Genomic DNA, 20,771 nt, shown 5'->3' with positions numbered 1-20,771 from the left:
CCATACAGTGGATTTTAAACTTGGAAAAGAAACAAAGAATTAAAGTGTACATTCAATGTCTGAAACAAACTTCTGAAAAAAGAAATGGCATCTGTAATTATACATTGTATCAAATCTGTGTGAAAGACATTTAGTAATCGGCTATGACAATCACTCCCTCAATGAGCCACAGCTGAAAAATGCATAAAAGGTAATCAAAAGTTATATGAATCAATAACTCAAAATACTTTGTGACGTTCACAAAATACTAACATTGCACTTAAAACACTCACAACATGTTCCCACATTACACTCAACTGAGATCAGGTGCCTGATGCGTCAGTTCACATCCTTGCCAATTTGTACCAACTAAGTACTTAAATTAAGCCGGCCGGTAATGCAGTGGCATCACTTTGAATTGCGGTCCCAGACTTCAATCCGGCCAGCACCTCGCACGTTTTCTGTCCGTGCTGGGTTGAGTGTTGAGCTAGCAACTTGGCTTTGTGAAAAACAGACAAAATGCTAGACAGTTGGCAAGGTTGCTGCCTGATGCGCCAAACAGGGCGCGGAGAGGAAATAACTTAAGTTCTTAAATTGCTTCAGATATGTTGCGACCTACCACGAGGTCTGCTCACAGCAAATCTGTAGCAAGAGGTACACCAGGAGTTCCACGAGATATTACAGTCCAACAAAAGAAGTCCTTGTGGAACATTGTATGGGTAAATGTATAAACCAGCTGTCAAATTGTTCATTTTAAAAGCTTTCACAGAAAGCGTGACCTGTGCTCTCCATTAAATGATGTGGTGTTTAGAGTACCATATACTGTAGTTAATTTGCACAAGTCTTTTGAACTTTTCTTGTTTTGACTACAGAGTTTTTCTGGCACTTACAATCAAAGCAAAAATGAACCATATGGTTGATAAAAAAGTCATTTGCTAGTGGTTCTGTGACGTTAATTTTATTTGGTCATTGAAGAATACTATTCCAGGGCAAATCTTTTGCCTGGAATATAATTTGAATTGTTTTCTGGTCCCACTTATGGTTAACATTATATTCTCCAATTTAATTTTCCCTCAATCACTTTGCAGTGGTTTAATCATTTCTGTCATTATGAGGACAAGGAGATACTTGAAAATATACAAACTCCAGCGTAACATCTGTTTCTTTTCGTCAGCTCCTCCCCCCCACCCTATAAATTACATTACTTGAGTCTATCTATTAAAAGTTTTGTTGCATACAGAAATATGCAGCAAAAATCAATCTCATATTGGGAAATATGTCCCTACGGTCAGACAGTCAAGTCCAATTACTTAAGGAACAAAAAGACTTGCAATTATACACCACCTCAGGTTTTCTCAAAGAGGATTGAAGGGTCAAAATTTGCTTCTGCACCTGCAATAAATAATTAGTGAGGAAGAAAAAAACACATGGGGATATTTATTTTTATTTATTTTGCTTCGTTGAACATTCCTGTGGCCGTATAATTTTTTTTTGGTGGGGGGGAATGGATGACTTGCCATTCCTGAGGAATGAGGCTTGCTTTAAACGTCAGTGCATTGTCCCAGTGTCATTCATGGGTCTATCTGAAAAATGCACTGACACTTCTAGCAGTAAGGATTTAGACTACATACTGTAAATCTTTTTTTTAATTGTTTTTAAGCACTCTTTGTTGGTCAGGAGGGGCACTGTAAATATAGCATTAAAATCATAACAGAATCAGGTTTATTATCACTGATGACATATGTTGGGTGATGAATATCTTGTGTTCCCGACATCCAACCATCTTAGTTATGCCGCTAGTTTTTTGCCGTAGCAGCATCCTAATCTGATCTTCCTTTTGGGTAGTGTGGCAGTTGCCACGATGCTATTACAGCTCAGGGGATTCCAGAATTCGGGGTTCAAATCCGGGTGCCGTTCTGTAAGGAGTCTCTGTACATCCACCCCGTGGAATGAGCAGGCTTTTTCTGGGTCCACAATCCAAAGACATGCTGGGGTAGGTTAATCGGTCATTGTAAATTGTCCTGTGGTGATGTTGGGGTTAATGGGGTTTGCTTGAAGGGCCGACTCCGTGCTGTATCGTTAAATAATTAAATAGCGTGACATCATTTCCAGCTAACGGAAAATAAAAATCCATTTCAGGCCCTGTAAGGAAGGCCTGAGATTGGAATTTTCTTGGCTTCACAGTTTCGGTGGATGTGGGTTGTTCCCTGCCCACACTGATCCCACAGTTCTGATAACTGACCCGGTTACAGAATCTTATTTATTTCATATCTTAGTCAGTAAACAAGGTCTAACTTCAAAATTATGAGAGGTATAGATCGGGTAAATGCAAGCAGGTTTTTCCCACTGCAGTTGGGTAAGACTAGAACTAGAGGTCATGGGTTAAGGGTGAAAGGTGAAATGTGTAAGGGGATCGTGAGGAAGAACTTTCTCACTCAGAGGGTGGTGAGAGTGAGGAACGAGCTGCCAGTGGAACCCGCTGGTGCAATTTCAACATTTAAGAGAAGTTTGGATAAGTGCATGGATGGGAGGGGTATGGAGGGGTATGGTCCGGGTGCAGGTCGATGGGAGTAGGCAGAACAAAAGTTCAACTATTGATATTATTGATGATATTCATCTAATAATAGATAAACCGAAGGGCTTGTTTCTGTGTTGTCGTGCTCTGTGTCTCTAAAAGTCTTTGTAAAATTGCCTCAATAAAATTAGCCAAAACTTTACAACTAAATGTTTGCAAGTTAAATTTCTGTAACAACTGTAATCTTAATTTATGCTTTCTTTTATCCTTGTTAATGTCTGTACAAATAACATAACATTAATAAAAGAAAATAAATGGCATAGTGAAAAGAAAGCAGAGTTTTGAAAATTGATTTGAAGGTAACTTGTTCCATACAAACGCAGTCAATTGAATGTGCTGGTCTGAGGTAAAACTCTAAAGCTGACTATCCCTTACAATTACGCAAATAGACAATTACTAGAAAAAAAAATGCACCTAGTTTCTTAGGCTAAGATAGAGATGCTTTGGATTTGACTGTAACGTCAAGGGTGCGACATCAAACTTGAAAAGAGATGAACGGAAACGTTTCCAGGAGTGATTTCCGTCCTATTGTGTTATTATCCTCTATGTGGTAACAAAATGGCAGATATTAAATGCAAATTTACAACTACAACTGTATAATTCATACTTCAATATTTAATTGTGCTGAAATATTGTTACTAGATCAAGTGTGACATAAATAAATTGCAGTTCACAGATATGAATCTGAAATCATTTTTCATTCTTAAGAGTAAATCATGGCATGTCAGTCTATATGAGGTTATATGAAAGGGCCTGTAGCTGATACAAATTGAATTATTTTACAGCCTAGTAACAGAAGTTGTTTCATTGTTAAGACAAGACATAACCATTTGCTGTATGCTCTTAGTGTATTTGCTTTTAGTGCCTGGCAGGTAATGATGGTAGCGGTAGCAGCATGCCAAGTTTTTAAGTTTCATTTGAAAGAAATGTGCAGCAGGTGTTGACATTTTTTGAAAGTCTCCCGTGTACGGGAAAATAATCCAGGAGTAATTGAGAAAGATATGAAGACAGTGAGTAGAGTGTGAGAAAGCAAGATAGAGAGAACAGAAAACCTGTCAGAAGTGAATATTCCCAGTTTAAACACCCATTTCACAATCAGTTAATATACAAAATAGAACTGCTTAGTGCCAAATAGTATTTACAAAAGTATGTTACAAATGTACAGTTCTGTTCTAAGGATCCTGTATGTTCTGTAGGAAGAAAAGACAAAGTAAAAATTCCTTCTAATCAACGTTACATGTTAAACTGAAAGATAAGCTATTAAGCTGTTTGAATGGAAACAGCCACACACGTCTGTCTTAAAGGCAAGAGGTTCTGTAGATGCTGGGATTATTGAGCATCACACACAAAATGCTGGAGAACAGTTTGCTTCCCCCCCTAGGTGCTGCCTGACTTGCTGAGATGCAGCAGCCCTGTGCGAAGCAGCACGTTACACTTGTCCGCCTATTCATTCCAAAAACAATGCACGGAAAGTATTACAATTAAAAATTCTTATGGTTGGTGAAAAGTTTCAACCCCACAGAAATAATGCAATCTGAAGGTAAAATTAATGTGCAATATAACAAATTCAATTTAAAGCTGCAGCACTTCAAACATCGACATTAAGAATTAATTTTCAAGCAGTATTAAATTATACTGTACCTACCGCAAGTATATTTTCATCTAACCAGATTTATGTAACAATGAAGATAGTTCAGCTGAAAAAAACTTTATAAATTTATTATACTTATCGGAGCTTGGCCGCTAATCTTACAATTTTTTTTAGCTTTTTCTATTCCTAAACAATTTTCAGAATCTTGGAGGATCATCGATATTGAAAGTTTTGTTGGATATGCTTAAGTTTTGAAAGACTGGTCGCAATGCAGCTGTGGTTAACCTTAGGCTAAGTTCCTACTCACAGCTGGGCTACGAGAGGAGAGCTGAGAACTTCAGGTTCCCAATAGATTAACCTCAACAATGTCTGGCTTCACATCAGCAATTGTTAAAGAAATGACAACACGGTACACCCTCAGCCAAGGAATTCCGAGGAAAGGAAATGGGTTGGCAATGTTTCCTTGGTCCCAAATACTTGGCGTACGATACTGTGGTGACTCTACCTCATACTTTGCTCCAAATTCTGATTTTGGAAGCAATGCATAGTGTGGGCTTGTGACAACATTCCATGTTTAGTAGTTTCGGCCAAAGATGAATTACTGTGGGAGGAGATACAGGAGCCTGAAGACCCAAATCCGCCATTTTAGAACCAGCTTCTTCTCCTCTGCCAACAGATTTTAAACATGACCTTGCAATTCCTTATTTGCGCTCTTTATGTACTTCTTATTTTTGTAACTTATTGTGGGTGTCGTGGTCATATGGCGGTTAGTACAATCTCTTTACAGTGCCAGCAATCAATGATGGGGGCTGGATTCCCGCAGCTGCTTGTAAGGAGTTTGTATGTTCTCCCCCGTGACTGCATGGGTTTCCTCCCGCATTCCAAAAGAAACGTATAGTAACAGTTAGTAAGTTTTGGGCATGCTATGTTGGTGACAGAAGCATGTTGACGCTTGTGGGCTGCCTCAGTACAATCCTTGTGCTTTCCTTTGACACAAGGTTTGATTTGGCGCATATGCTTTACTGTTTTGACGTACTTGTGACAAGTGAAACCAATCTAAATTTAATCTGTTATGCCTGCGATGTATGACTGCCATAAAACAAAACAAAAATCATGACATGTGTCAGTGGCTCTTCTGATTCTGTCCTAATAACATATTAGAAAAAAATCTTACCCTGCAGTTCTAACTTTTATTTATGATGTTGCTTATCCTTCCTAGTATATGATTCTATTCCTGCACCTAAGCCAAGTTCAGCTCTTTACTGTATTTATTTATTTACCAACTCAGCAGGGAGTAGGCCCTTCCAGCCCTCCGAGCCACGCCCCTCCCGAGACCCCTAACAACCCAGATTTAAGCCTAACCTAATCACGGGACAATTTACAATGGCCAATTAACCTACATGGTACTTCTTTGGACTGTGGGAGGAAACTGGAGGACCAGGGGAAACCCACACATTCCACAGAGACACCTTACAGGCAGCATCGCAATTAAACTTTGAACTCCTATGCCCTATAATTTATGTATGAGTTGGTAGGTTAACCAGCTGCAAAACACAGTACCCATCCTACCAGCCTTCTGCTCTCAGTCCTACCACCAACTGCACCATCTCCCCTCCACTCAGACAGGAGGAGTGGTGGAGGTGGACTGGCTTTCCAGTTGTTATGCTCTACTTCATATTTAAAAAGAATCAAAATATAGGACATTGTACTTGAAGTGATTAAGTAGCAAAAATATACTTTGCTGACTAAGCGTTTTTTTCCAGTGAATTGAAAGATGTAATGTAAATGTTCATGCTCAAAGCACTTCACCTGACAGATTATCCAAGTGGTTGGACTTATTATCATACATTTAATAGAGCAAAAATTAGCGGACTTTAGAGGATTGGGATGTTTTTAAAAACCACCAGAAGGCAACTAAAGAAATCATTAAGAAGGTAAAGATGGAATTCGAAAATAAGCTAGCCAATAATATTAAACAGGATCTCCAAAATTTCTTCAGCTACATAAAATGTAAAAGAGCGGTGAGAGTGGATATAAGACCGCTGGAAAACGATGCTGGAGAGGTAGTAATGGGGGAAAACAAAATTGACGACCAACTGAATAAGTATTTTGCATCACTCTTCACAGTAGAAGACACTAATGGTATGGTGGAAGCTCCAGGTGTAAGGGGTCATGAAGTGTGTGAAGTTACCATAACTAGACAGAAGGTCCTTGAGAAACTGAAAGGTCTGAAGGTAGATAAGTCACCTGGACCAGATGGGGTACACCCCAGGGGTTCTGAAAAATGTGGCTGAAGAGATCATACAGGCATTAGTAATAATCTTTCAACATTCGCTAGATTCTGGACTGGTTCCAGAAGACTGAAAACTGCTAATTTTCTGTGCACTGTTCAAGAAGGCACAGAGGCAGAAGAAAAGAAATTATAAGCCAGCTAGTCTGACCTCAATGGACGGTAAGGTGTTGAGATCGATTATTAAGGATGAAGTCTCAGGGTATTTGGAGGCACATGATAAAATGGGCCATAGTCAGCATGGTTTTCTCAAGGGAAAATCTTGCCTGACAAATCTGTTGGAATTCTTTGAAGAAATAACAAGCAGGATAGACAAAGGAGATTCAGTTGATGTTGTCTACTTGCATTTTCAGAGTACCTTTGACAAGGTGCCACACATGAGGCACATATAACAAGCTATGAGCCCATGGTATTACAGGAAAGATTCAAGCATGGATAAAGCAGTAGCTGATTGGCAGGGGGGAATTAATGGGAATAAAGAGAGCCTTTTCCGGTTGGCTGCCGGTGACTAGTGGTGTTCCACAGTGGTCGGTGTTGGGACTGATTCTTCTTACATTATATATCAATGATTTAGATGATGAAATGGAAAGCTTTGTTGCAGAGTTTGCAGACAATATGAAGATAGGTGGAGGGGCAGGTAGTATTGAGGAAGTAGAGAAGCTACAGAGAGCTTAGACAGATTAGAAGAATGGGCAAAGAAATGGCAGATGGAATATAGTGTCGGGAAGTGTATGGTCATGCACTTTGGTAGAAGAAATGAAACAGTTGCCCATTTTCTAAATGGAAAGAAAATACCAAAAAAATAAACAGAGGTGTAAGGGGACTTGGGGTCCTTGTGCAGGATTCCCTAAAGATTAATTTGCAGGTTGAGTTTGAGGTGAGGAAAGCAAACGCGATGCTAGCATTCATTTCAAGAGGAGTAGAATATAAGAGCAAAGATGTAATGTTGATACTTTATAAAACACTGGTGAAGTCTCACTTGGAGTATTGTGAGCAGTTTTGGGCCCCTTATCTTAGAAAGGATGTGCTGAAACTGGAGAAGGTTCAAAGGAGATTAATGAAAATGCTTCCAGGATTGAATGGCTTGTCATAGGAAGAGCATTTAATAGCTCTGGGCCTGTATTTGCTGGAATGCAGAAGAATGAGGGGTGACCTCATTGAAACCTATTGAATGGTGAAAGGCCTTGATAGATTGGATGTGAAGAGGATGGTTCCCAAGGTGGGAGAGTCTAAGACCAGAGGACACAGCCTCAGAATAGAGGGGTGTCCCTTTAGAATGGTGATGAGGAGGAATTTCTTTAACCAGAGAATGGTGAATCTGTGGAATTCTTTGCCACAAGCAGCTGTGGAGGCTAAGTCTTTAATCTATATTTAAGGCAGAGGTTGATAGTTTCTTGATTGGTCAGGGCATGAAAGGATATGGGAGAGGGGGGAGAAGACAAAAGACTGGAGCGGAGAGGACAATTCGATCAGCCATGAAAAGACCTAAAATCCTGCTCCTATTTCTTATGGTTTCAAGGTTTTATTTGATAGCTAAAGATTTACTTGCCATATTGAATTACCGAATGAAATTGTAGTCGAAGATCTGCCTTTGAGTTGGCTATGTGGAACAGTCTATGTTCCAAGCCTACACTGGTGTCATTCCCCCACTTTTCCTACGTTATATTAATGACTGCATTGGTGCTGCTTCCTGCATCCATGCCTAGCTCGTCGACTTTATCAACTTTGACTCCAACTTCCACCCTGCCCTGAAATTTACCTGGCCCATTTCTGATACCTCCGTCCCCTTTTTGGATCTTTCTGTCTCTGGAGACAGCTTATCCGGTGGCTCTCCAAACTACCTGGACTAAACTTCTTCCCACACTGTTACTTGTAAAAATGCCATCCCCTTCTCTCAATTCCTCCATCTGTGCCACATCTGCTCTCAGGAGGAAGCTTTGCATTCCAAAACAAATGATATGTCCTCCTTCTTTGAAGAATGGGCTTCCTTTTCTCCACCATCAACACTGCCCTCAATGGCATCTCTTCCATTTCATGCACATCTGCCATCACCACATCCTCCTGCCACCCCACCAGGGATAAGGTTCCTCTTGTCTTCACCTACCACTCCACCAGCCTTCGCGTGCAGCACCAAATTCTGCATAACTTCCACCATCTTCAGCGGAATCCCACCACCAAGCACATCTTCCCCTCCCCTCTACTTTCTGCTTTCCACAGGGATCATTTCCTACGTGACTCCCTTGTCCATTCGTCCCTCCCCACTGATCTCCCTCCTGGCATTTGTCCTTACAAGCGGAACAAGTGCTATACCTGACCCTACACCTCCTCCCTCACTACCATTCAGGGCCCCAAACAGTCCTTCTAGGTGAGACAACACTTCACCTGTGAGTCTGCTGGGCTCATCTACTATATCCAGTGCTCCCAGATGGCCTCTTGTATATCGATGAGACCCAACGTAGATTGGGAGACCGCTTCACTAAGCACCTACACTCCATCCTCCAGAAAAACTGGGATCTCCCAGTGGCCACCCATTTTAATTCCACGTCTCATTCCCATTCTGATATGTCCATCCTTGGCCTCCTCTACAGTCGCGATGAGGTCACACTCAGGTTGGAGGAGCAACATCTTATATTCCGTCTGGGTCGCCTCCAAACAGATGGCATGAGCATCGATTTTTCAAACTTTTGGGAATGCCTCCTTCTTCTCTATTCCCCATCCCCTTTTGCCTCTTTCACCTTATCTCCTTGCCTGACCATTGCCACCTTCTGGTGTTCCTCTCCCTTTTTTTTTCATGGCCTTCTGTCCTCTCCTATTACATTCCCCCTTCTCCAGCCCTGTCTCTTTCATCAATCTACTTCCCAGCTCTTTACTTCATCCCCTCCTCCTCCTAGTTTCAGCTATCACCTTGTGTTTCTTCCTCCCCTCTCTTTTAACTCTGATTCCTCATCTTTTTCTCCAGTCCTACTGAAGGGTCTCGGCCCAAAACGTCAACTATACTCTTTTTCCATAGGTGCTGCCTGGCCTGCTGAGTTCCTCCAACATTTTGTGTGTGTTACTCCATCTGTTTTGTTCATTTTTTAATAATGAACTTATTGACAACTCTTACGATTAGGTTTGCTTTTCTATCTTGTAGTAGTGGTGACTCCTGTAAAATGTGGCTGTCTTCTTGAATGAACAGTTGCAGCCCTTATTTTCATGGTCAAATTAATTACAGATGAACAGATTGAAATTTTACTTGGGAAATAATTTATTTAAAGACAAAATTGTGATTAAAGTTATTGTCCTTTAGATCTTAGCAGGTCTAATTAATCCAGTTATTTACATTTTACACATTTCTTGTTAGCACTATGTATAGGATTTTTTTTGCACTCTAAACTTCCCCCTTCTGAACTTGCAGCACACCATTCACCAAGAACAACCCTAATATCATCATTAAATCAGTTGACAGAGTGGTGCTATTGTAGTATGGTGAACTGACCTCTATTTCACAGAGGACACACATTAGCTCTCGGACACTTGTCATACCTTCCTTTGGATCATGACCCCAACATTTTACATCGGACAATGGTCTCCCAGACAATCATGGACCTCACTTTATCAGGCGATCTTCCCTCCACTGCCTCAAGTCTTGTAGTGACCTAGTTCCCCAAAGCCTGCTTCTACCTCCTGCCCAAAATCCACAAACAGGACTGCCTGGTATTTCAGCCTGCTCTTGTCCCACCAGACGTATTTCTTCCATTATCCTCTCTCCACTGGCCCACTCTCTTTTCACTTAAATGACACTTCTGATGACGTCTACCTGGAACGTCAGCCCTGTTTCTCTTCCGTCAGACATAGCCTAACCTGCTGGGCATTTCCAGTAGTTTCTGGTTCTTTAGCTTAGGAATTTTCTTCTACAAGAGTAAGTGGCTGTACATTTACTTCGATGTCAAATATGTCGGACCTGTGCAGTGAATTCATAGTAACTTCAAACTGTAGGTCACTACAATCTGTCAAAACTGGAGAAAGATTGATGAAAAAGCTTCACAGCATGCACTAGTGATAGTGATAAGCTACATGAGGAGCCCTTTCCTCACGGAGACAAATACAGGACAAACAATAACAAATACAAACAAGCTATCAGATCCTGTTACTGAATTTAGGAGTTTCTCCTGTGGTGTTGTTAGGACATATTCTGGAGTTAGGTTATATCGCAAATATTAATTGTACCAGCAACCAATTGTCAGACATGAACGTGGATTATAGCCCTGAACAATAGCTTTCCTGGAACTGTAGATTGCAGTTGACTGCAAGCCAGAAAATGCTGATTAACATTCATTTGGATGTCTGGAGTGTGGGTGCAAAGCAGGAGGTATGTGAAAACTCTATGCAATTCAAAGGAAGTATTGTAGATACATTATAACTATAGAACTGTCTTGCTGTTACCTTTGATCTTCAGCATATAAAAATGTCATGTAATATTAGATTGAGAGGCATCTTCCTCCATGAGGGTCTCTATTTGATGCGTGCTGCTTGTTTTTGTTGAATAAAACACTTTTATATCTTCAGTGTCTCTCCGGTGACTTTGTTCACGTTACACCAGTGTGTACTAGGTTGCCATCTTCTTCTATCTCCAGTTGCAGGGGACAGAATAGGGCAATGGAATTGATGAAATCAGGACCAAAGGATTCCAAAGTTTGCTCTGATTTTGAGGATAAAATGAAAATGTCAAAGATCTTGGTGACTAATGCCTCTAAAACAGGGGTTCCTAACCTGAGGCCCACAGACCCCTCGGTTAACGATAGGGGTTCATGGTATTGGAAAGATTGGGAACCCCTGCTTTAAACTATCAGACACGGGAAGTTAGAGGCAGATCTTATATTTGGGAAATATCCAGGGATCTTTTTGGAAAACTGGACTGTGTTGTCTCAAATTGGACAAAGTGACAAACAACACACATGCAGATTAAAAGATAATGATAACCATTAATCTATTCTTAAGGTAGGCTGTGATCTATTTATTACTGCCTATTTGATTTAGCAGCAGATTTCTAAAAAATAAACTTAATAATCCATTTTGTTCCCTTTGCCACATTTATAAGAAAACAGTAGATATGATAATAAAACAGTGTTCTCTGCTTTACACTCATATTAACCTATTAGCAAAATAGTCAAATGGAAGAAAATATAAAATCCTAAAACATAATTTTTTTAGTATGTCTTATTGATAACAAATTCTTTTATCATCAGCTACACATCAACCCATCTGCTGGAACATTTGAGTACTGTTATATGTCAACAGTTGAAAGTATTGGATATCACTTGACAATATTTGCTTTACATCAACACCCAGTGTCGCAAGGCTCATTTTTTCTTATGGCCAACTGAATGACCTTCCGGTGATTTGATAAAACTTCTGATTGAATGGATGAAAAAACTTGTGCAGCTTATTAACGACCAGTGAGTCCACTTCGGGGTGTATCCGTCCCTTGCTGCCTGCCAGACATTTATTAAATACAATGTTAAACCGCAGACAGTAGAAGCCTCGTGTGGAGTTAAAGTACAAGTTGTATTGGCTTATCCTGGGCGTTAGATTGAGAAACTTCTCCACCAACTGGAGTTCAGGCAATGGCTCAGTTATGAGACGATCACCATCCACAATGTGGAACTGTTCAATGGGGAAGAACTTGAGCCATCTCTCCAGATGCTTAGTATATATGCTAGTTCTCACAGCTTTATATTTAGTGTTTACCTCACAGGTGCTGGGGTCAATTGCGAGCTTTTCAAACTTGTAGTAAGTTTTATTCTTCCTTTCCTTTCCCTCCAAGACCTGCGTGTAATCTGAGATGGCTCGAGTTGTTGGCTCACGCACAATGATCAGCAGCTTGATGGACGAGTTCATCTTGTAGATCCTCTCAGGGACTTCCTCGGTGATGAAGTATGCTGGACTTTTCTCAATGGTGATCTGGTAAGGGTAGGAAAAGGGCATTTTTTTCCTATACCACTCGATACCCTTAGCGTAGTTTCCGTCGTTGTCAAAGAAGTGTATCTCTTGCGATGCTTTGACCACCGCCGGGTGCAGGTTGAGCATCTCAAGCAGGGCACGAGTTCCGCCCTTGCGAACGCCGATAATAATGGCCTGAGGGAGTTGTTGCACCGTGTTTTGCAGCCTGATCTGTTCCTTTGTCGTGTTGCCTTTGCGCAGGTCATATGATGAGCCACGCTTGTACTGCAGAGCACGGAGCATGATCTGGTCTTGGTCCCCAAACTGATCTTCAATGGGACACGCAGGCTGGAGTCTGCAATAAAGCAAGCAAGGGAGATGAGATCATATTTATTGTCAAAACGTTGTGATCATCCAGCGATGACACTGCACTGTTAATATGATACACATAAAGCAATATATTTATATAGAAAAACATACAGTATAGTCATGCTTTTACCTTAGTCTTAGTGTTCCGTAGATGATATCATTCATTACTCCATGAAAGCAAAATGTTTCCCTCTGTTAGGGTGTATTCTTTAGTTAGGGGATTCAGCAAATATTAATTTCACCAGCAACCAACCTTCAGATTTGAATGTGGATTGCGGATTGAATCTAAAATGCAGCTCAGAACAATTAGACCTCAGATGTCTGTATATGCATTAATGTGGGCCAGGGTTGGAGGAGATTAACATTCATTTTGGGTGTCTGGAGTCTGGGTGCGAAAGAGGTGTGTGAAAACTATATGTAATTCAAAGGACGCATTGTAGATCAAAAGTTCAAAGTTCAAAGTAAAATTTATTGTCACGATACATACACATCACCACATACAACCCTGAGATTATTTTTCATGTGGGCATACAGTACTTAGGAAAAAGAATCTCAGAATACTTTGTAACTATAGAATTATCCCACTGTTACCTTTGATCTTTAGCATATAAAATTGCCGTGATGTCATGTAGTATTGGGTCGAGAGGCCTCTTCTTACAAGAGTGTCTGGAATATCTGCTCATTGTGCTGAAAAAACTTCTGCATCCACCAGCTTCAGTGTATCTCCTGTGACTTTGTTCACATCACAACACCTTCATTGTTCTATCTAGCATTTGATCTTTTCTTAATAAATAGCATACCGGTTATCATAACACTAATACTGCACCAGCAATTATTGATCAGGGATCAATTTCCACTGCTGCCTTTAAGGAGTTTGTATGCACTCCCCATGACTGTGTGTGTTTCCTTCTGGTGCTCCAGTTTCCTCCCAAAATCCAAAGACATATGGTTGGGGTTAGTGAGTTGTGGGAATGCTATGTTGGCACCTGAAATGTGGCGACACTTTGCAGCCTGCCCAGCACAACATTTGCTGATTTGATTTGATGCAAGCAACATATTTCACTGTATGTTTTGATGTTTTGAGATACATGTGACAAATGAAAAGCTAATCTTAATACAAAAAGCATGGAGTTATCTTCAAAGCGCAAATAATCATTTCTTCAGTAGAAATGATCTGATTTCTACTGAAGAAATTCAAGCATTGATACAGTTGTGAGTTAAGTGGATGGGGCGGGGGGTGAAGAGAAGATGTCTGGGTCAGGATGGGCAAGGTCAAATGGGAACTATCTACGAACCAAATGCAGGGAGGAGGTTTTCAATTCAAGTGATACTTCGTTCAGTATCCCCAGCGGGCAATTATCCCATCCTCTAATTAGTATGTAACCCTGGACAAGTTTGTCCAATGGTTGGCCTCTTGGTTGAAATACTGCAGAGGTGGTAACCATATCTGCTTCACTTGCCCTAGAGGCAGGGTAATAAAGATACTTATCTACACCCTTAACTTAGTTCAACTGCTAGGTTTCCTAAGGCCTGGGAAATGCAGGCCTTCCATAATTACACAAACGAAATGAGAGGTCATCAACTTCTCTAAAATATTAAATTGCCAAAATGATTCCTCAGACGATCTAGTTCCTCATGGTTTGCTCCCCCTTCATTGAGAACTGGAAATTGATAGGCTGCAAAAGACTTGCAGACATGTCTTCAATTTCTCCCTCACACTCAACTGAACAGTAAAATTACTCCAAAATTCAAAAGTCAAAGTAAATTTATTATCAAAGTGTGTATATATGTCACCATATACAACACTAAGATTCATTTTCTTGTTAGCTTAGTACCATAATGGAATCAATGAAAGACCACACCCAACAAGGTGGATAAACAACCAATGTGCAAAAGGCAACAAGCTGTGCAAACACAAAAGAGAAAATAATGTTAATAACAATAAACAATAAGCATTGAACACATGAGATGAAAAGACTGTGGTGAATCCAATGTTGGGGTAAATGAATTTCAATGAAATTCTCCCCTCTGGTTCAAGAGCCTGTTGGTTGAGAGGTAACAACTCCCCTAAACCCACATCCACCACTTTCCCTGGCGTCTCTGCCCACACTCTTAGCACTCTCTGAGTGAAGTTTCCTGTAATGTTTCCCAAATACATTTTACCTGTGACTTCTAGTTCTAATTTCACCCAACTTTAGTAGAAAAAGCCTGCTTGCATATACCCTCATAATTTTGCATACCTCTACCACAGCTCCCTTCATTCTCCTACACTCCAGGGAATAAAGTTCTGACCTAAACACAAGAGATTCTCCAGATGCTGGAAATCTAGAGCAACACACACAATGCTGGAGGAACTCAGCAGATCAAACAGCATCTATAGAAATGAATAAAAATATCAACTTTTTGGGCAGATATCCTCATGAGAACATTTCATCGTTCCAAACCTATTCCATCTTTCCCTATAACTCACGTCCTGGTAACATTCTTGTAAATTTGCTCTGTACTTTATCAATGTCATTTAAAACTTTCCTGTGGATAAGTGACCACAGCTACACACAATAACCTGAATCAGTCCTAACATTTTCTACAAATTCAACATAACATCCCAACTCCAGAATTCCTGACTGTGCCAAAAGTTATCTATACAACCCTATCTACCTGTGCTGCCAATTTCAAGGGATTAGGGATCTCTATTCCCAGATCTCTCCATGCTACCACAGTAAACATATTCAAAAAAAATTCCTTGATATATTCAATGCAAGTGGATCCCATTTGGCGATTAGTCTGTTTGGGTCAATTAGTCCAAATGAGCTGTACTTAGGATAAGCATGTTATTCCCACAAGGGAATTCCATCAGCTTTGTAAAAATGTTTAAAGATTTCCTTTATTTGTCACATGTACAGAACTGTGGAAAACTTTGGCACATAGAAAAAAATTCCGTAAAGATGCTTCAAAAATAATTAAATGAGGAGTTTCTAAATATCAGAAAAATTACCATAAAGAGCGGTAAACAGGAAAAAACTAAATCAAATCAATATTCCGTCTGACCACCCTTTGCCTTTAAACTACATCAATTGTCTTAGGTACAGTTTTATAAGTAAATTGGTTGGTAGGTTGTTCAAAGCATCTTGGAGAACTTGCCCCAGATTTTGGCTGTCTCTCTTGTTTCTGTCTCTACAGGTAATTCCGGACAGCCTTGATGATGTTGAGATCAGGACTCCGTGGAGACCATACTATCTGAAACCATATAAATGATCTGAAATCATAGGCATAGTTCTGTACATCGAAACATCAAATCATACAATGAAATGCATTATTTGTGTCAAATTAAATCAGCGAGGATGTGCTGGCAGCCTGTAAGTGCCACCACACTTCTAACACCAACATGGCAGGCCCACAACTCCCTAACCCCAACCTGTCATCAATCATCATCATCATGTGCCATGTTGTATGACGCAGGCAATCACGGTCTCCATGACTATGATTGTTCTTAGCAAATTTTTCTACAGAAGTGGTTTGCTATTGCGTTCTTCTGGGTTGTTGTTGTTGTTCGTCCATCGTTGTCGTCGATGAAGATCTCCACACCATTATGATGATGATGGTGTCGAGACTAACGCATGATTTGGATTTAAGTGAGGGAGAGTTGCGCAGCGTCAGCCTCACTCTCTCTTTCCAATTCCCATCTGGATCCGGTGGCAAGACAGAGTCTAGATGGCTGGAGATGGGACTAGGCGCAGTGGATGACCAGGACATCTTCTGTGTCTTGTCCTGTTCTACACGTTCCACAATGCTGCAGAGACCGCCTTCTTGACAATTGGACCTTCCATTGGTCTTGTCCGCTCAATCCGCCAGAGTCTGTCTTCATATGCTGGGATGTTCTTCTGGGTACAAGACAGGTGGCCTCAGTCATTATCATTGCTCTTCAGAGGTTGTCTGCCTGGCGTCAGTGGTTGCATAGCCAAGACTTGTGATATGCACCAGCTGCTCATAGAACCATCCACCACCTGCTCCCATGGCTTCATGTGACCCTGATCTGGGTGGGGCGGGGAGGGGGTGCTAAGCAGGTGCTACACCTTGCCCAAAGATGACCTGTAGGCTAGCGGAGGGAAGGAACACCCTATAACTCCTTTGGTAGAGACGTATCTCCATTTTGCCACCTGTACCCTAACTTGTACATCCTTGATACATGGGAAGAAACTGGTCCACCCAGAGGAAATCCTTACGGTCATGGGGAGAACCTAGAAACACCCTGCAGACAGTGGTGGGAATTGAACCCCAATCTTAAAACTGGTTGCTGTAAATCGTTACGCTAACCGCTACACTACCGTGCCAGCTCAGGAAAACAAAGAGGTTTCAAATGTGTAGGAAAAACACAAAGTCCTACAGCCTATTCACCATCATTTTAAACAATATGAAATATATACAGAATTCAACAGAAGTGATGGCCAGGGTAATGTAGAGAAAATGAAATGTCTAATGTATTACATTGCAGTATTAAATGATTTATTCTCAATTTTCTGGAAGCTGTTTAGCATGCATACTTAATAATTTTCTGAATATTAGTTTGAATTTATTACTAGTGGTTTTGATGTGAATTTTCTGAAAATTGATTAATTTGCCACATAAATGGAGCAGATCTTTTTTTTTCTGACTGCAACCACACATTAACATTCAGACCATGTTTGTTTTTCTGCCAGTGCTCCAAAGCAGGATTGCTTATGTATCAATTGAACTCTAAAGGGCAAACGGGAGTATTTCAACTTTAAGATCATGTCAGCACTATCATTTCTCAGTTGTTATCTCTTGGTACCTGTAAACAAGGAGGATAAGGTCACAGGAAAGTGGATCCTGAAATCAGTGCAGTAAAAGAATCGTCATGGAATATTGACTTATTGATGGAGGTTGTTAAATGCATTTCGCAGGGTCACCACTTCTTCTGTGTATATATCCATAAAGCACCAAGCCCTGATTTTAAACTCAGTGCAATTGACATAAACAGGCCAATTGCGGGCTGGAAACAGCAACGGTCACTTACTGTCCCAGTTGTACTGCTAATTCAGCTTACATCATGCTGACTTGGGACCCGAGGTGTAATGACAACCTGCTTCAGGCAAAGAGCCACCTTTTCTGTGTGTATCACGAATCTCCAGCACATTAGCACTGCACTCACTTGGAATACGCATCACATTTATTACTCCCGAACCAGAGTGCATAACTTCACTCACCCCAACATGGAATTGGTTCCACAACATATGGTTGTGTCACTCAAGTTGGAGTAGCAACACCTTATATTCTGTCTGGGTAGCTGCAATCTTGATGGCATGGACATTGATTTCTCAAACTTCCGGTAATGCCAACCACCCACCACACCCACACCCACACACTTAGGTTGGAGGAACAACACCTTTATATTACGTCTGGGTAACCTTCAACGTGATGCTATGAACATCGATTTCTCGAACTTCTGGTAATGCCCCCCTGCCCTTCACTGTTCCCTATTCCCATTTTCCTTCCACCTTATCTCCTTACCTGCCTATCACCTCCCTCTGGTGTGCTCCCCCTGTTCTTTCTTCTATGGCTTTCTCTTTTCTCCTCTCCCCCTTCTCCAGCCCCGTATCTCCTTCACCAATCAATTTCCCAGCTCTTTACTTCACCCCTCACCCCCTCTCAGTTTCACCTATCACCTGGTGGTTCCTCCTCCCCCACTTTCTTATTCTGACTCCTCATCTTTTTCCCAGTCCTGATGAAGGCTCTCAGCCCGAAACGTTGACTGTACTCTTTTTAATAGACGCTGCCTGGCCTGCTGAGTTCCTTCAGCATTGTGTTTGTGTTGCTACAATGTAAGGACTCACTTTCAAGGACTCTACAATTCATCTTCTCAATATTTATTTACCTATCTATCTATTTACTTATTGTTATTATTTTGTTTTTATTTTTATATTTGCACAAATCGTTGTCCCTTGCTCATTGGTTGTTTGTCCAGCTTTTATTTTGTGTGCAGTTTTTCACTGATTATTTTGTGATTCTTTGTACCTACTGTGAATAATGAATCTCAGGGTAGTATATAGTTCTTTTTTTAATCGGCTGGTGGTGCAATGGCACCAGCGCCAGACTCCGGAGTGAAGGCTCCAGAGTTCGAATCCAAGTCAGGCCACCCCCCCCCCCCCGAGCACGCTTTCCATCCGTGCCGGGTTGAGCATCGAGCTAGCCACTCGGCCTCATTAAAAACGAAGTGTCGAGTCAGGAACTTTCATATCGTGACCCGGTTAATCCGAAAGGAGACCAATCCTGACAATAGACAATAGACAATAGGTGCAGGAGTAGGTTATTCAGCCCTTCAAGCCAGCACCGCCATTCACTGTGATCATGGCTGATCATCCACAATCAGTACCCTTTTCCTGCCTTCTCCCCATATCCTTTGACTCCACTATCTTTAAGAGGTCTATTTAACTCTTTCTTGAAAGCATCCAGAGAATTGGCCTCCAGTGCCTTCTGAGGCAGAGCATTCCACAGAACCACAACCCTCTGAGTGAAAAAGTTTTTCCTCAACTCTGTTCTAAATTGTCTACCCCTTATTCTGAAACTGTGACCTCTGGTTCTGGACTCCTCCAACATCGGGAACATGCTTCCTGCCTCTAGCGTGTCCAATCCCTTAATAATCTTATATGTTTCAATCAGATCACCTCTCATCCTTCTAAATTCCAGTGTATACAAGCCCAGTCGCTCCAATCTTTCAACATATGACAGTCCCAACATCCCAGGAATTAACCTCGTGAACCTACGCTGCGCTCCCTTAATAGCAAGAATGTCCTTCCTCAAATTTGGAGACCAACACTGTACACAATACTCCAGGTATGGTCTCACCAGGGCCCTGTACAACTGCAGAAGGACCTCTTTGCTCCTATACTCAACTCCCCTTGTTATGAAGGCCAACATGCCATTAGCTTGACACCACAAGAATGGCTGACTGGTGCGACACGGTGAAAAAGAAAAATTTTTAAATAGGGAGTATATAGTGATGAATATGTGTACAGTACGTTGATAGTAGTTTTACTTAGAAATTTCAATGTTGAACTTTAAATGGTTGACTTCTGTTCCATGTCTATGAGCTTTCGAATTCTTGATTTCCAGCTACTCGATGAAAATTTATCAACTCTTGAGATTCAGTTAAATTTCAATGTTGTCACTGGCCATTGCTTTAAAGACCAGTAGGTAAATACCCATTCTACTCAAAACACACTTGATAGTTTCTTACACTAAGAATCAGTTTGGAGGATCTACACTGCAAAGCTGCCTGAAAACCTCATTTATCCACTGTAAGTAGTAGTGCCGACATTTTCTTCAAGTGTACAGCACATTTTTGTTGTAACACACACACACACACACACACACACTCACTCACTCACAAAAAGCTGGAGGAACTCAGCAGGCCAGGCAGCAGCTATGGAAAAGAGCAAACAGACGACCTTTCAGCTTAGACCCTTCATTGTCTATAGTTTGACCCACGAATATTCCTTGTTCAACTCGTACTTGAATTTTTGAGTTCAATGAATTAAAGTTAATGATAATATTCAGTTTGGTTCAATCTGAAACTTTGAACACTTTGCAATGGAGTTATGAATGTATCCTGCTGATGTGTCATGGAAACGGTAGATTCCAGTCAATACTACTTCCAACAATTATGTATATATCATTTGTTACCTTTTAGTTATACTTTTGTAATTCTTAATTTATTAACTGAAACACTGTGGCTCTGAATGGTGTGGAATTTTTCAAAGCCTGCCAGTCAGATTAGCTTTCAAACAATGGACTGAATTTCCTCAGAGAATTAGAGCAGGCAGACAAGTAGGACCATTCCCTTTGCAAACTGCATATCTGCTGAGAACGACTCTTGCTTGGGTGTTGATGGTATTTCAGAGTTTGTTCATTGGCTGTATGGGATGTTTCAAGGTTGTGAGCAGTGCTCCAGAAACACAATATTTCTCTCTCAGTTTTAGCTGTGTCAATCGATTTTATTGCGCTGGGGGAGGGGGGGAGTGTGTGTG

The 20,771-nt window shown here is 41.0% G+C and overlaps 1 protein-coding gene across 9 annotated transcripts in view; it reads right to left on the bottom strand.

The window, feature by feature from the left end:
• Window positions 1–8,765: 8,765 nt before the first annotated feature.
• The window catches only part of LOC134358189 (heparan sulfate glucosamine 3-O-sulfotransferase 5), a 389,601-nt gene continuing 377,595 nt past the window's right edge, over window positions 8,766–20,771 (bottom strand). For all 9 annotated transcript variants that reach the window (XM_063070219.1, XM_063070226.1, XM_063070232.1 and 6 more), the window contains one exon: window positions 8,766–12,712. In XM_063070219.1, the coding sequence (XP_062926289.1) occupies window positions 11,788–12,712 (925 nt within the window). In that variant the 3' untranslated portion in view covers window positions 8,766–11,787. The remainder of the gene's footprint in view (window positions 12,713–20,771) is intronic.

The sequence above is a fragment of the Mobula hypostoma genome, chromosome 2 (assembly GCF_963921235.1).
Source record: "Mobula hypostoma chromosome 2, sMobHyp1.1, whole genome shotgun sequence".
Lineage (NCBI taxonomy): Eukaryota > Metazoa > Chordata > Chondrichthyes > Myliobatiformes > Myliobatidae > Mobula > Mobula hypostoma.
Note: the sequence above shows the minus strand (reverse complement) of the source record. Positions and strands in the feature narration are given on the sequence as shown.